The sequence below is a fragment of the Drosophila melanogaster genome, chromosome 3L (genome assembly GCF_000001215.4).
Source record: "Drosophila melanogaster chromosome 3L".
In the NCBI taxonomy this organism is placed as follows: Eukaryota; Metazoa; Arthropoda; class Insecta; order Diptera; family Drosophilidae; genus Drosophila; species Drosophila melanogaster.
In genome coordinates this window covers 8,152,344-8,165,566 of record NT_037436.4, presented here as the reverse complement: position 1 = coordinate 8,165,566, position 13,223 = coordinate 8,152,344, and the positions used below count along the sequence as shown (strand labels likewise).

Genomic DNA, 13,223 nt, shown 5'->3' with positions numbered 1-13,223 from the left:
GAGAGTCCAACGAGCCAGCGCTCTGCTCTTGAGTATAAAACTAAAATTGATGCGAATTTTTTTACAACTTTTGCATCAACTTCAAACGCGGCAACACGTGCAGAGCCCCAGAGCTTGCTCCTCCGTTCGAAACGAAGTGAGTCCCCGATTCTTGAAGATACGATCCGAAACGATATACGGCTCCATCGGATCTGTAATAAATTGCGGCGTGTGTTTTATTAGCGCGGCAAAGTGCGTGGCATTCAAACGGTGCTGAGAGTTGAGCAATCAATTACGAAAATTAGTTCCCAGATGCTCAGTGAACATTAAGCAAACGACAAAACATCCTTAAGAACGGATTAACACTATCAGCTATAGTAGTTGAAAGGATAAGGAACTTTAATTAAATATGGTTTAATAATTCAAAAAAGGAAGTGCACCTGAACATAAAAAACATAAAAAGATTATTTAAGAAATGACATTTATAGGTTTAGGAACCTTCATAGGAAGTTTATATAACGATTGCACTTTGAATATCTAGTGGATTTAGTACTCTTTTAACAAAAGATCTATGTTGAAGACCAAAATGTTCAGTAAATATTAGATACTTGTTAATTATAACTTAACATAAAAAAATAAATATATTTCACATCAAAACTAAGTTTCTATTACATTTTTAACAATGCCAAAAGGTAAAGAGATTGAAAAGATAGCCACTTTATGTTAATCTATATAAAACGTGTACTGAAATAACCAAATTACGACGAACAATGTGTTCAACAAGAATCCAATGCAATATCGTTAGCCCAGACTTAAACGATCCGAGTTATTATCAATTAAGATCCATTAGAAGCACACAATCCGCGGGCACAAAAAGTGAATGCAACCGGCAGCAGCTGCAACATCGCCGCCAGCAATACTCGATTGTCCATTAGCCATTGCGGTTGCCTCCCCTCGGCTGACTATAGTAAACATTTAGATATAAAATCTAATTATATGCCGCATAAACCAAGAAAGAGAAGATGTTTCCTTTCTAAAATTCCGACAAAAATTATGCTGCGCGCTGAAAATTAATATCAACAACCCACTCGACTCGTTTTCTTTCAATTTTCGTTTTGTATCTTTTAGATAGGAAAAAAATCACATTTAAATTACGGATTACGGATAACCAAAAAAAAAAAAAACATTACAACAAAAAAAAAACATATACAAAAAGCAGCAGACATCATGGCAGCCACAACAACAGCAGCGAACAAATCACCGCAGCAGCAGCAACACAGACGGCAGCAGCATCTTCAGTGGAGCGCCTGCATTATGATAGTCGTGTTCGGACTGTTTTCGATGCTGGCCGGGAACTGTGTCAATGGGGTAAGTGGAGTCGTCTTCTTCCCGATCCCAAAATCTGAAATCCGCAATCCGAAAGAGCAAAACGCCACTAAGCCCACTATGCCTTTTCAATCGTTTTTATGGTCCGCAATCATGGAAAATAGCTATTTTTCCATGGGCCTTTTATGAGCTTGGGAAATGGCTTATTGAATAATTTTGCCAACATTGAATTGACAACTTCATTGGCCGCGTCTGTTCCCATTTGTCCGCATCGTTGCTGTATCAACATGAGCAACTGCAGCACACAAAAAAGTGTCATCTGAGATAATTTCCTACATTCATTCCGAGTAAAAAGATTGCGCACACCATTTGTCTCTTGTTTGATAGGGATCTTAACCAGCAACAACAACGGCACGCCAGCAACAGCAAACTCCCACGCAAAGTTGCAGCCACGGCAACAGCAGCAGGAACAGCAACAACAGCAACACTAGCAACACCAGCAACAATTACAATTGTTGCCTCTTAAGCCCAAAAAAAAACGCTTGCGGCCCCTTTCACCCTTCTGGCCATCTTCTTTTCATGCAGCATGCCATTTTGCAAGACGAGGCCAAACAGCCAGAAGAAGTTGCAGAAGATTCGGGGCTGCCAAGGGGGAAGAGTGGCTAACACACGATGCAGACAACCTGTCTGCCAAAGTGTTAGACAACTTCTCACGTCTTAGCCAGAAACACACAGAGAAAAAGTGAACCCAAAGCTGCCTGAAAACAGGGGACGCCTCTTTCTAAAAAGGTGTCGTCATGAGTTTTTGCTTCCCTAATTTAACTACACTAACTATGGGACTAAGGAGGAACTAAAGTATATAACACCTTCAGCTTATCTTCTTGTTAGATCTACTATCAAACAATTTAAATAGTTTTTAGCAATTAGATTTATTCCTTTAATTAGTTGAAATGACAAATTTTGAAGTCCATCATAGTTAGGCGTAGTTAGCTTATACAAGTAAAAAGGGGAAACAACATTCGCTTTTCACCATTTGAGGCATTCTCCGCTGTGTTACATTATCAATTAGCCTTGGTGGCCCCTCAGCCGCGCGCTCGTCAAACAGAAATAAAAGGAAAATGCAGGGAAAATTAACCATTTTCCGGCTGTAACTGCCGTGGCCCATCTCGGCTGGCTTAGCGGCTTGGTATTTAAAGGAAAATGGTCTGGTCTCTGGCCAAAGGTTGAGAGTGGAGGGAAATAATTGATGGTGTGCGGGGCTTTTGTCGAGAGTGGCATCTTGTCCGCTTTTTGGGTTAGTAAGGCAATGGGCGGTCCATATAGTTTGTTGTTTAAGTCTTTTGTTGCCGCTGGAAATGCTAAAAGCCCCTGGAAAGTTATTAGCGTGAAAATTGCAAGTGATTGAGAAAAGTTAAGACGAAAAACGAGGCAGCTCGAATTTGCAATGCAATCGAAATGGGACTGGAGTGGAAGGTGCATCCTGGTTGCAATTGCACTCTGGAAAATAAGTGTTTGCTTGTTTAATAAGGTTTTTGTTGATGTAAATTTTTCTAAAGAAGATAGCAAAAATGGTAACGACTTCATTTGGTATTTTTTAACCAGGTGACTGAAAATATAACAACAATTACTTTTAAGTTAAAAATTTTGCACATAAAGCAATAACTATTTCGCCTTAAAGCTGCATAAGATCCTTGATTAAGATGTTTGCGAATTGGCCATAAAGTCCCAAACTTTTCCCATGAAGAAACCTCCTTGTGCTCGGCCATTTTCCCACCCCATCAATGTGCTGCACATTGCCAATCACTTTGCCCTGTCCCAACGTATTCAATTAGCATAAACTCAGCATTAACCCAAATAGACAAGCGCCAACGGCGGCAACTTTAACCCCCTGAAAAGGGAGAGAGATTTATTCGAGCGTAACAGCGGCAACAATGGGATAAGAAATCGAGGCAAGATCAAGATAGACAGACAGCGAAGATGCAACAGACTGGCGCTCAAATGAGGCTGGAACCAATGGATGCTTGGCCCAGATGGATGGTTCCCCAGTGAGATCGACACAAAAGAATCACATCCACATCTCTTCCAGCTTCGATACGCGGTGTGTGTTGTGATCCGTGTTGAAGTCGCCGGAGTTATATTGTTTTATTTCGCTCTTTTCGGCATTTCATGGTTTCGTACGCATGAGATTGACAGTCGGTTGTCACATGGTGCCCCCCCTCTGTTTGCGCCCCCAATTACTTGCAACTGTTGCAAGTGCACAATTTTCAACACTCGCTGGTTCTTTTGTTGGTTTTTTTCGACAGCCTTTTTTTTTGGCTATTGCATTTGCATTTTAAATTTCTGTTTGTGTGGCAATTGTTTCAAATTGTAATTTGTTATTGTTTAGAGTTCATTTTGTTGCTGCGCTTGGGCAATGTTTGCCAGCCACATGTGCCACCACCTCCCACCCATGCTGCCACCCACAATTGAAGGTCGCTGCGCTGCCTGCGCTGAGATAATTCGCACGAGCGATCTACAAAGTCATAATTTAATACGATATCTGGTGTGCGAGGGAATTTGCTTTTAACAGCATTATTATTTAATTCAATTTACTGCATTTTAAGTGTTTCGAAATGGGGCTAAAGGTGGGAAGAGTCCCACTCGTAACCTAATTACGATGTAAATATTTATTTGCCAAAACTGTCTGAATAATTTATCTCATTTTCACTTTTGTTAGCAAATCGATGGCTACACAGCTGGTGAGGATTACCCCGCCTACGACGCCGTGCCAAAGGGTCTGGCCTTCAATTGCCAGGGTCGCCAGCCGGGTTACTATGCGGACACAGAGACGCGTTGTCAGGTGAGTTCGAATAAGACTCTGTAAATAGGTGAAATTATATATAAACCACATGGAATTCATCATAGGTCTGGCATTGGTGCCTCCACTCGGGCCATCAGTACTCCTTCCTCTGCCCAAATGGAACCGTATTCAACCAGGCCGTCAGGGTCTGCGACTGGTGGTCGAATGTGAACTGCGAGGGATCAGAGCAACTCTACCAGAACAACGACGAACTGTATCGCATCCCAGAGCGCCAGCAGCAGCTGAATGATGTATGATATGAGGCCGATGATGAGTATAAGATTGGGACAGCAAACGGAACCAGACAGCGGGGCGGAAGACAGCGGCAATTTCAAAAGCAACAGCAACAGAAGCAGCAACAGCAGCAACATCAAGCACTCAACAGCAACACGGCAATCGGCGGAATCAACAGCAGCAATAGAATCGTAGATAGCAGCAACTACAGTAAAATGACCAAAAATAGCTTTAGAGGTAGCATGAGATTTACCACACCAAGTACCAATCCCCAATCGTCATACTCATCATCACAGCAGCAACAGCAGCAGCAACAACAACAACAGAAGCAACATCAGAAGCAACATAATTCTAGTAGAAATAGCGAAAGAAAATCAAAGCCTAGTAGCGTTAACCATAGAGATAGGGATAGCAACCAAACTAGATCTAGGAACCGCACTCACAATACCCCTCAATCCGGCAAGAAGAACAACAGCAACAACAACAGCTCGCGAGGCAAACAGCGATATAATACGAATAAGTTCGAAAATGATGCGGAGCTCAAGGATTACAAGAGCAAGATCAAGAACAAATACAATATCGATTATGATCATTCTTTAGATGAAGAATATGAAATAATCGAGGCCATCGAATGAGTGAAAATAGCTTTATACTCGTTGTTCTTGATGTTGTTGTCACAAAAAATGCGACCCCAAATTGGCGCCCTAGCACCCAAAAGTTTTGAATGTTACCCAAAATGTACCCGTTGTAAATATGTTAAAGTATGAACACATTCCCTTCATTGTTAAATATACACATACCCCCTTCCATTTAAATTTGTAAAGAAAAGTATTGCTTGTGATTTGCACGAAAGCAAAAATAAATCTTAAAAAGTAACGGATTTTTTGTTCACTGGTTTTGAATCAAGTTTGATGGCTTAGTGTAAAGCAGTTCAGATGAAGTGAAAAGCGGTTAGCTTTTGAAAGCGAGCGTTCAAGATTTTGAATTCGAAAAAAATCGTTGAAAACAAATACAGTTATTACTTCAATAAAACCAACCATAAAACAGTACAAGGGTAATGTAATAATTAATTTCACTTTTTTCCGAAAATAAAGCAGTTCTCTTACAAACTAAAACATTTTAAATCCACTTTTGGATGCCTTCCGGTTAAGCAATGAAATACATTAAAATCTAAAAAATTATTTACATAGAAAAAAATAAATTATACAATTTAAATATATTTTGTTACAGCATTGTAGGGAATTTAAATATTTTCGAATTTAATTTCAACGCGTATCTTCATCTTCATGCTTCATTCATAGGCTGATCTGCATAACAACTTTTTCGGACACTTGCACTAAGCTTTTGGTCATCTGGGTTCAGATTTTAAAGCTTTCGATCCCGATTACAAAGGCAATTTTCAAAGTAACCTCTCAGTTCTGATCGGCATCGGTTGTTTGTTTACTTTCTGCGGTATGTACATATTTTAAACACACTCAGAGCTATATTTAATTTAAAATTTATGTTTCATTTTTTTCAGAGGACTGCATAGTATAGGAATTACCAACATGATATTTTATATGCTGGCTATAGATATGATTCTATATTTTACGCTCTTGTCCGAGTTTCCTATATGGGCTTTCTTGCTTTTTAAGTTGGTGTTTATCAATCGACCGCTGGAGAGGATTGGTGTTATTTTGTTGAATACCGTAGCCAATTGGTATATATTTCCATACTTGAAGGAATGGATTGACCAATCGGAAGCGAAATTGAACTCGGAATAACGTTCATGTTATAAAACTATATATACTACTTAATAAAGAAGATATTAAAGAAGATTGATCCCCACAATGTTTATCAATGAGAAATTTTCATTTCTTCAGAGTAAAAAATGTAAAACACAAATAAACAGCATTAAAAACTGCTGACTAAGATCAAGAGGAACTGCTATGGGAGGCAAAAATACTGCATTAAAGAGCTTTAAGGCACAAAAGAGCTGTTCGCTACAACATTTTTTCCCATAGAGCTTTTAACTGCTTTAACTTAGTTCGTTAAAGTAAAAACAGTAGCAGTCGACAAAGAAACTTGAAAAAATGGTCAACCATTTTATATTAATATATATTTTAAAACGTATGGAAAAACCTTCACGAAATTCAATTTGTACATGTTATGTGTAAATTTATTTATTCAAATGTAGCATCCAAGCTTCAAATGAAAGCTTTCTGCGATCTCACTTGTGAACTCATAGTTGTCTCACTCGCACACGAAATCTTCTTAAAGCTCATCTTGACAGCAATCAGCTGGCAAACATATGTTATAGCGCTTTCGATCCGACTAAAAAGAAGAAGCTTAAAAATTGTTAAAATATATTTCTATGTGCTACGTCCGTTTGTGTTTTATATTGTTTACTGACCTGATAAGACGATAATACGCCGCAATGGATGAATAATGCGGTGAGTTTGGCGTCACCACAAATGATCTTTTGATAAAGGCCTTGTCTGCCATCCAACTACAATGCGAGTACAAACAGCAGCAAATTGGGGAAGTGTACACAAAACGCGGCCTAAACGGATGGTGAATGTTCACTGTGTCGTTCAAATGGGAAAAGGAAGCAGACAATGGTTAGTCGACATAACTAGTTAGCTAATCGCCCTTCACCGGATTAACATTCCCATTAAGGGCTTTATAGGAAATGTGGGTGTTGGGATCTTAACAGGTCATCTAAGATTAGTGAGTAGGCTTTATGGGGTAAGAAATTAAATATAGCAGTGAACATTTCATATTCGAAATGGTTTTTTGGGTGTATATCCATAAGTATATCCATAAATGGTAATAATGGTAAGATTAGGGATTGAACTTTCCATTACTGCTTACTTAGATAATTTTTCCTGCTCGAATAATGTTAAAATTTTTTAAAAACCTAAAGGTGTTGAAGACTTAACTAATGCCAAGCGTTTTGTAACACCTTCTGCAATCTGGATTATGCAGCCGAATTTAAATAAGTGTAAAAAGTGAGTTCAAAACGAAAAAGTAGTTCAAGTTTTCGAGTTTGTGTGCCACAACGGGGTATTGAGACTTCATTTCCGCGTACAGAGAGGCGAAATTATATCGCGGTAATTATATATGATCTATATATGTATGTATATACATATGTATGTACACATAGTACACCTACGCAATGCCAGTTGTTCGTGCATAAGAAATAGGCCGCTTTCAACTGATGCGGAAATAACGCGTCTGCAGGCAAATGAAAACCAATTTAAAAAGCCCAAATCCAAATCAAAGCCCAATCCAAGACGAAACGAAACTGAAAAGCCAAATTAAAAGTCTATTTCAATTTCAGTCATTAACCGAAAGAGGGACAAAGTGTGACACCAATTTTCGTGCGCCCCTCGCTTTGCTGGGAATTATAAATCACAAAATGTTACTTTTCTTGACCATTCACCCACATTTGTTTTTCCCCACATTTCGGTTCACGTTTTTTAATGGGCTAGACAAAAAAAAAAAAACACGACGATGAAAAAAGGCAACGATGAACTGGTAACTGGAGTCAAGTTAACACCATTTGCATTATGCAAGTGGCTTAAACAATATTTGGCTTTTCTTGTTGTTTCTTTGTTACGGTTTGCTGGAAGTGTCCACTAATTAATATGCAACTAAATAATTTACAATGTGACGCGAATTTCATGCAAAATATACGAAGGCGGAGCAAAACAAGAAATTATTTAATTAACTTGACTTCACGGTGTTGAAATTGTCTTCAATAAATTGCGCAAATTAAATTCATTTACCAGAGGGGATGCTGTATTTAAGTCAGTAAAGTTTAATGCTCTTTAAAAAAAAAAATCGATTGTATTAAAACACGGAAAATCATTAAAGTGGCATATACAAAAAATTTTTTTTTAGTTAGATTGCAGCTGTAAAGATTTTAAAAACGATCATTATTCATAGATGGTACCACACTTTATTGGTAAATTGTAATGAGGCACTTCTAAAAATTACAAAAATTTACGATGCACTGATTTATGTATGTTACTTTTAAAGGGCATTCTCGAGTGACCAGTGTCCGAAAAATAAAGGCAGCGTACACAATTCGCAAATGTCAGAAGGTCTTTCAAGGTGTCTGGGTCTGATCTCGAAAAACCGGTAGATCCACCGCTTCAGATCCAACTCATCGTCTCCGTCGGATGTGGAGATGTGTGCGGCTTCTGCGAAATCTTCTTGCCCAATTTGGAGACGAATCTTCTCGAGACTCCGCTTATGCTGATGCGACAGTTCAACTTGGGCATGTACCAATCGGCTGGACAGATCGAAATCCTTCCCAGAAACGAAGGCTATCCACTCTGTATGCCATATTTGCAACTGGTTTTAATTTTTTGCCCAATGCAGTTTGCGTTTTTTTCCTGTCTTATAAATATGTTGCGTCTTTTTCGCATGCGTTTTGAAATTAATGCAAAACATTTCGTGGCGGCTCGTTTTCCCAGTGCTCCAGCAGCGAGACATCTTTGGAACGGGTCTCCAAGTTGAAGTTGATTTGTGTGCTTAGTATAATTGCTGCGATTATCGAGTTGCCGAAGAGGAGACTCCAACTGCTCCTCTGGCTCCTCCGCCTCCTCCGATTCCCTCGCCCCCACTGGGTTTTTGAACATCTCGTCTTGACTAAGGTTAAGTCGGTTTGCGTTAAGCGATTGTCAAGTGTATTCAAATCCAAAAGATGCAATCTCCGGCCAGTTTTGACTTGGCTCTGTCTCGAAATTGTCGATCTGCCCGCTGAGAAATGGCAGCTGGCAGGGGTGTAGTCATCCAAAAAGGGGGTCACTTTACTATAATAATGATCATTTGAGTGCCAATTGGCAGATGAAGTGGTGGCCATTTATAGCATTTAGGTTTATAAGTTTCAAAACATGGTCAATTAGGGTTTAAGTGGCTGCCATTTTTGACCGATCTTTGAACTGTCTAAAATTAATCTCTCAATGATATAAAGTATGATAATTCGTTCATTACCAGGGCCAAAAAGCAGGTGAAGTGAATTGAACTTGATTATTTTCAAAAATTGATTGATTTCTTTTTATGAGGCCAACGCTTTACCAAACAAGTTTAATATGCTTATTTTAGGACGGACATATCGAATTGATTTTTAATGACTACAATATGGAGATTACCAGTTCAATCATTTTGGTAATGGTTGTTTGTTTTTTCTCAGAAAAATAAACATTTTTACTTACTACAATAATTTTCATGCCATTATGAAAATTTGTAGTTTGGTTTTTTTAATGAACTCGACTACCTTTTCTTTTATTCTGTCTCTCCATTATAATTTATAGTTTATTACAACATCTATGCACCAAAAGCCCAAGGTTTAGCCTGACAAATTCGATCTGGTTCCACAGCCAACACATTTATCTACCGCCACCTAAATATTCAATCTAGCCAAAAAATCATTTTCCATGCTAATTAAGTAATCCGACCTGCCCCAAGCATGAAATCTCCATAAGATCCCATGCCGATCACACCTAGTGCTCCCATTTGCGGACCACTTTTTCGCAATCCAATTTGTTTACCTTTCGTTTAGCTTTGTGTGTGTATCAAATTAATTTCCAATCAAATTAAAACGAAATTTGTATTTACAGAAAGCCATTTTAGAGGGTCCGAGACAACGGCGAAGAAAGGAGAAAGAAAGGCCGACCGCTGTGATAATACCCGATGCTCCAAAACAAATTAGCATAATCAAGGCGCCTGCCCAATGGCTGACCATTGAGAGATACATACATCTATTGAGAAAAAAACGCACTTTTGTGCCGCGATCATTAACGCGATCAAATGCAAATGAGGCGACATCAGTCAAGCGGCCGAAAGCGAAATGTGCAGCAGCATCATCAGCTCGATAAGTTTGGACTAGCGATTGCATAATAGAGCTAACATCAAACAACAAACGACCTCATTTCGGAAATCGCAAAACCCCGAACACACCGAAGATAGACCCAAAGTTTTGCATGACGTATACGCAACGTGGGCCGCAATAATGGATCTAATGGAGCTGCTGCATCAGCTGTTCCTTCACATACTTGACATTTTTAAGATCTACATCAAGTTTGCACTGATCACGCTGGTCATCTATTTCCTGGCCGAGTGGTACATACTGCGATATGGAGCAGAATTGGAGGCCGAACTGGACGCCCATCTGGTGGAAGGTGCCGAACTCAGGGAGGAATCCCCCGAGCGACCTGAATCGAATAGCACGCTGAGCAAGGTGTTTCGCTTCGTGGTGAACTTTTTCATCCTCTAAGCGACTGGATTGAAGCCACTTGTCAAGGTCAATCGCAAAGCTGAACAGTTGAATCGGTTGCTTTTTCGCGGAATTGCAATTCAATTCAGGCAGCCACAACTCAAGGCTCCCGTCAAGAGAATGTAAAATCGAACCAGTTGCATTTAACAACAGAAAATACAAAACAAAAATAAAAGCAAAAAAAAAAAGCTGCAAAGTAAACACAATCTTTATATGTAATAAACAATAACAGTAAGGAGCTGTAAAAAAACAAGTTGAACTGCTTTTTTTTTAACCAAGCCATGCACAAAAAGGTATCAAATTCGTTCATTACATTCGAATCTGCTGGGCAAATAAGAATGACTCAAACTCGCTTTTGGGGTTGGGTTTTCATGAATTTGGGCTAATTGCAAACAGAACCGCCGCAAGAAATTGCCACAATACATTGCCATTGCAAAAGTGGCACTTAAGGAAGTGCCATATAAAATGAAATCTTAATGGGCCTTTTAAAGAATTCTTCAGAGTGCTTATACATATATGTGAAATATTCATAATTGAGGAGTTACTCCTTGAAACTAAATAAACAAAGCAAGACTTTTTCCTTAATGTCTGTTTATTTATTTTAATTGCCTGTTTATATTCACTGCTGGATTTTTATTGCTCTCGGAATTATAATTGCAAATTTCCAGACGCACCATTTCTGGTAATGGATTATAATACAGAACTCGCAGGCAACAAAGTTAACCAAAGTTCAATAACATATTGCTATCTTTTAATCGTAAAAAAGCTCAGAGAATTTTTAATAATATTAAATACTTAGTAAAATAAAGGAAACGTTTTCGATCTATAAATTGGTTAGTTAATAGTTTATAGTTATCACGGACCACCCCTATCGAACAAGTGTAAATTTCACGAAATGGAAATGTTATCAGATACATCTAAAATACCTGGCAATTGTGGGCTATGGATCTATTGATCGATGGCTTGTTGTTGGTGTCTTGCCGACCAGTTAAGTAGTAGTTACAACACGCTAGTGAGTGCTACCTGCAACAAATGTGGAATACCGGTTCAACAAACCGTTCGACCCACACAACTCAACACATATAAACTGCCGGGCGACACGGTGCTCTCATTCTCACACACAGATATAGGGACATGGACACAAATACAGATACAGATACGTTGAACGTAACTAGCTGTGAGATGTGAGCCACAAGGCACACGCCGCGGGCGATAAAGCACTCGACAATTCCGCGTGCTACAGATACACTTACCGATACAGATACATTTAGAGATACAGATACACTTACTGCAAGCCGAGCCGAGCTGATCGTGGGTCTATTCCAATTTGAATAGCCAGGCGGGCCAAGTGGAGTTCAGTTCGCTTGAGCCGGGCTCAGTGCTCAAATTCAACTTTCACATGCGGAACGGGCGCAGATGCAGTGCAGCATTATTGCTAGTAATGCTGCTGCTACTGCCGCTGCACTGAGAAGAATGATCTTCTTTTTTATTTTACTAAATATTTTAAGCCCCATGGAACAACAACATATATGTTCGATATGTACCAAGCAGTGTGTGAACATTTTAAAAACGCCTACCACTCCTTTTTTTTCGCAGTGTACTCTAAGCCAAAGCTGCAGTACTTAGTGACGTAATAGAATGGGACAGAGATACACATACCATACGCCGCGGTGAACGGAGCTTGATTGATTCCATTATGAGGATAGCCGCAAAGTGTTTTGCATTATTTTGCATTCGCAGCGGAATAATGAATTTCGATCTGTGGTTTTCGGTCAATGAAAATCCAAATCCCGCTCGAAGTGCAGTCTTGACCAACTACCGCGGCCAGCATTTAATTGCCAAACGAAGCGAGGCACTCGAACGAGCGGACCACGCGGCGTATGCGCAATAATTCATGAGGCGTTTAAACAATTTTCGTTTATTTACTATGGCGAGTCTGAGCCGAGTCTGAGGGCCTGTTTTTGTGACTAATGCGTTGGCAGATGGCTTCAGCTCGTTTGGGCCAACGCGGTTCATTAATTGAACCGTAACCGTAATTTGGCCATGTTATTGTTACCATTATGTCATTGCGGTCACCACGGTAGTTGAGGAAATGAAAGAAAGAAAAGCATTTAGGGCACTAAAAAATAAATAATGCACACTGGCATATTAGTTGGCAAATCGATAATGGATTACGATCAATTTATTAAGTAATCTCAAAAGTAACTGCTTGCAATCGGAAGTACGACTTAAATAATGAAAGTGTAATTTTGTTTTGGCAAATATCCCATCAAAAAGTATTTTTTTAGGCATTGAACTGTTTTTGTTTTATATTATAGGTTGCAATGTTATCATATCTATTTTTTGTTAGGCATTTAGTCCCAATAAACTAAATTTCTCAGTTCGCTTATTATGCGAATCCAATATCATTGGGATATCAAATTCCAAATGCACAATTTTAAATAAATTACTTTCCTAAGATCACATACAATGTATACATTCCTGTTGGTCTTATAACTTCTAAATTAAATTCTCCGCCAACTGCTCCCATAAACCCATTTTAATTTCTGTTACATTTGTTCAATATTTTGCAAGAAATCA

General features: G+C 39.0%; 3 protein-coding genes across 5 annotated transcripts; all 3 read left to right on the top strand.

The window, feature by feature from the left end:
* Positions 1–48: 48 nt before the first annotated feature.
* On the top strand, positions 49–5,252 carry CG13675 (uncharacterized protein). 2 transcript variants are annotated; one of them, NM_001274634.1, is made up of 4 exons: positions 49–136; positions 1,108–1,347; positions 4,022–4,144; positions 4,210–5,252. In NM_001274634.1, exons 2-4 carry the CDS (start codon positions 1,207–1,209, stop codon positions 5,011–5,013), a joined length of 1,068 nt encoding a protein of 355 aa, NP_001261563.1. In that variant the 5' UTR covers positions 49–136; positions 1,108–1,206; the 3' UTR covers positions 5,014–5,252. The 2 variants fall into 2 exon arrangements, with proteins under 2 accessions (NP_001261563.1, NP_001097546.2); NM_001104076.2 differs by lacking the exon at positions 49–136 and having other exon boundaries at positions 1,115–1,347.
* Positions 5,253–5,792: 540 nt separating this feature from the next.
* Positions 5,793–6,206, top strand: CG43886 (uncharacterized protein). The gene is made up of 2 exons (NM_001274633.1): positions 5,793–5,830; positions 5,898–6,206. Exon 2 carries the CDS (start codon positions 5,926–5,928, stop codon positions 6,139–6,141), a length of 216 nt encoding a protein of 71 aa, NP_001261562.1. The 5' UTR covers positions 5,793–5,830; positions 5,898–5,925; the 3' UTR covers positions 6,142–6,206.
* A 460-nt stretch (positions 6,207–6,666) lies between these two features.
* CG42445 (uncharacterized protein) lies at positions 6,667–10,886 on the top strand. 2 transcript variants are annotated; one of them, NM_001274632.1, is made up of 3 exons: positions 6,667–6,810; positions 6,888–6,978; positions 9,988–10,814. In NM_001274632.1, the coding sequence occupies exon 3, from the start codon at positions 10,380–10,382 to the stop codon at positions 10,641–10,643; it is 264 nt and encodes an 87-aa protein (NP_001261561.1). In that variant the 5' UTR covers positions 6,667–6,810; positions 6,888–6,978; positions 9,988–10,379; the 3' UTR covers positions 10,644–10,814. The 2 variants fall into 2 exon arrangements, with proteins under 2 accessions (NP_001261561.1, NP_001163378.1); NM_001169907.3 differs by lacking the exon at positions 6,888–6,978 and having other exon boundaries at positions 9,988–10,886.
* The last annotated feature ends 2,337 nt before the right edge of the window (positions 10,887–13,223 follow it).

Excerpts from the sequence above, each read along its gene's own strand:
- CG13675 (NM_001104076.2), top strand. The coding sequence starts at position 1,207 with ATGGCAGCCACAACAACAGCAGCGAACAAATCACCGCAGCAGCAGCAA. Across the intron at positions 1,348-4,021 it reads CCGGGAACTGTGTCAATGGG|CAAATCGATGGCTACACAGC; the intron begins GTAAGTGGAGTC and ends CACTTTTGTTAG. Across the intron at positions 4,145-4,209 it reads ACACAGAGACGCGTTGTCAG|GTCTGGCATTGGTGCCTCCA; the intron begins GTGAGTTCGAAT and ends AATTCATCATAG.
- CG43886 (NM_001274633.1), top strand. The coding sequence starts at position 5,926 with ATGATATTTTATATGCTGGCTATAGATATGATTCTATATTTTACGCTC.
- CG42445 (NM_001169907.3), top strand. The coding sequence starts at position 10,380 with ATGGATCTAATGGAGCTGCTGCATCAGCTGTTCCTTCACATACTTGAC.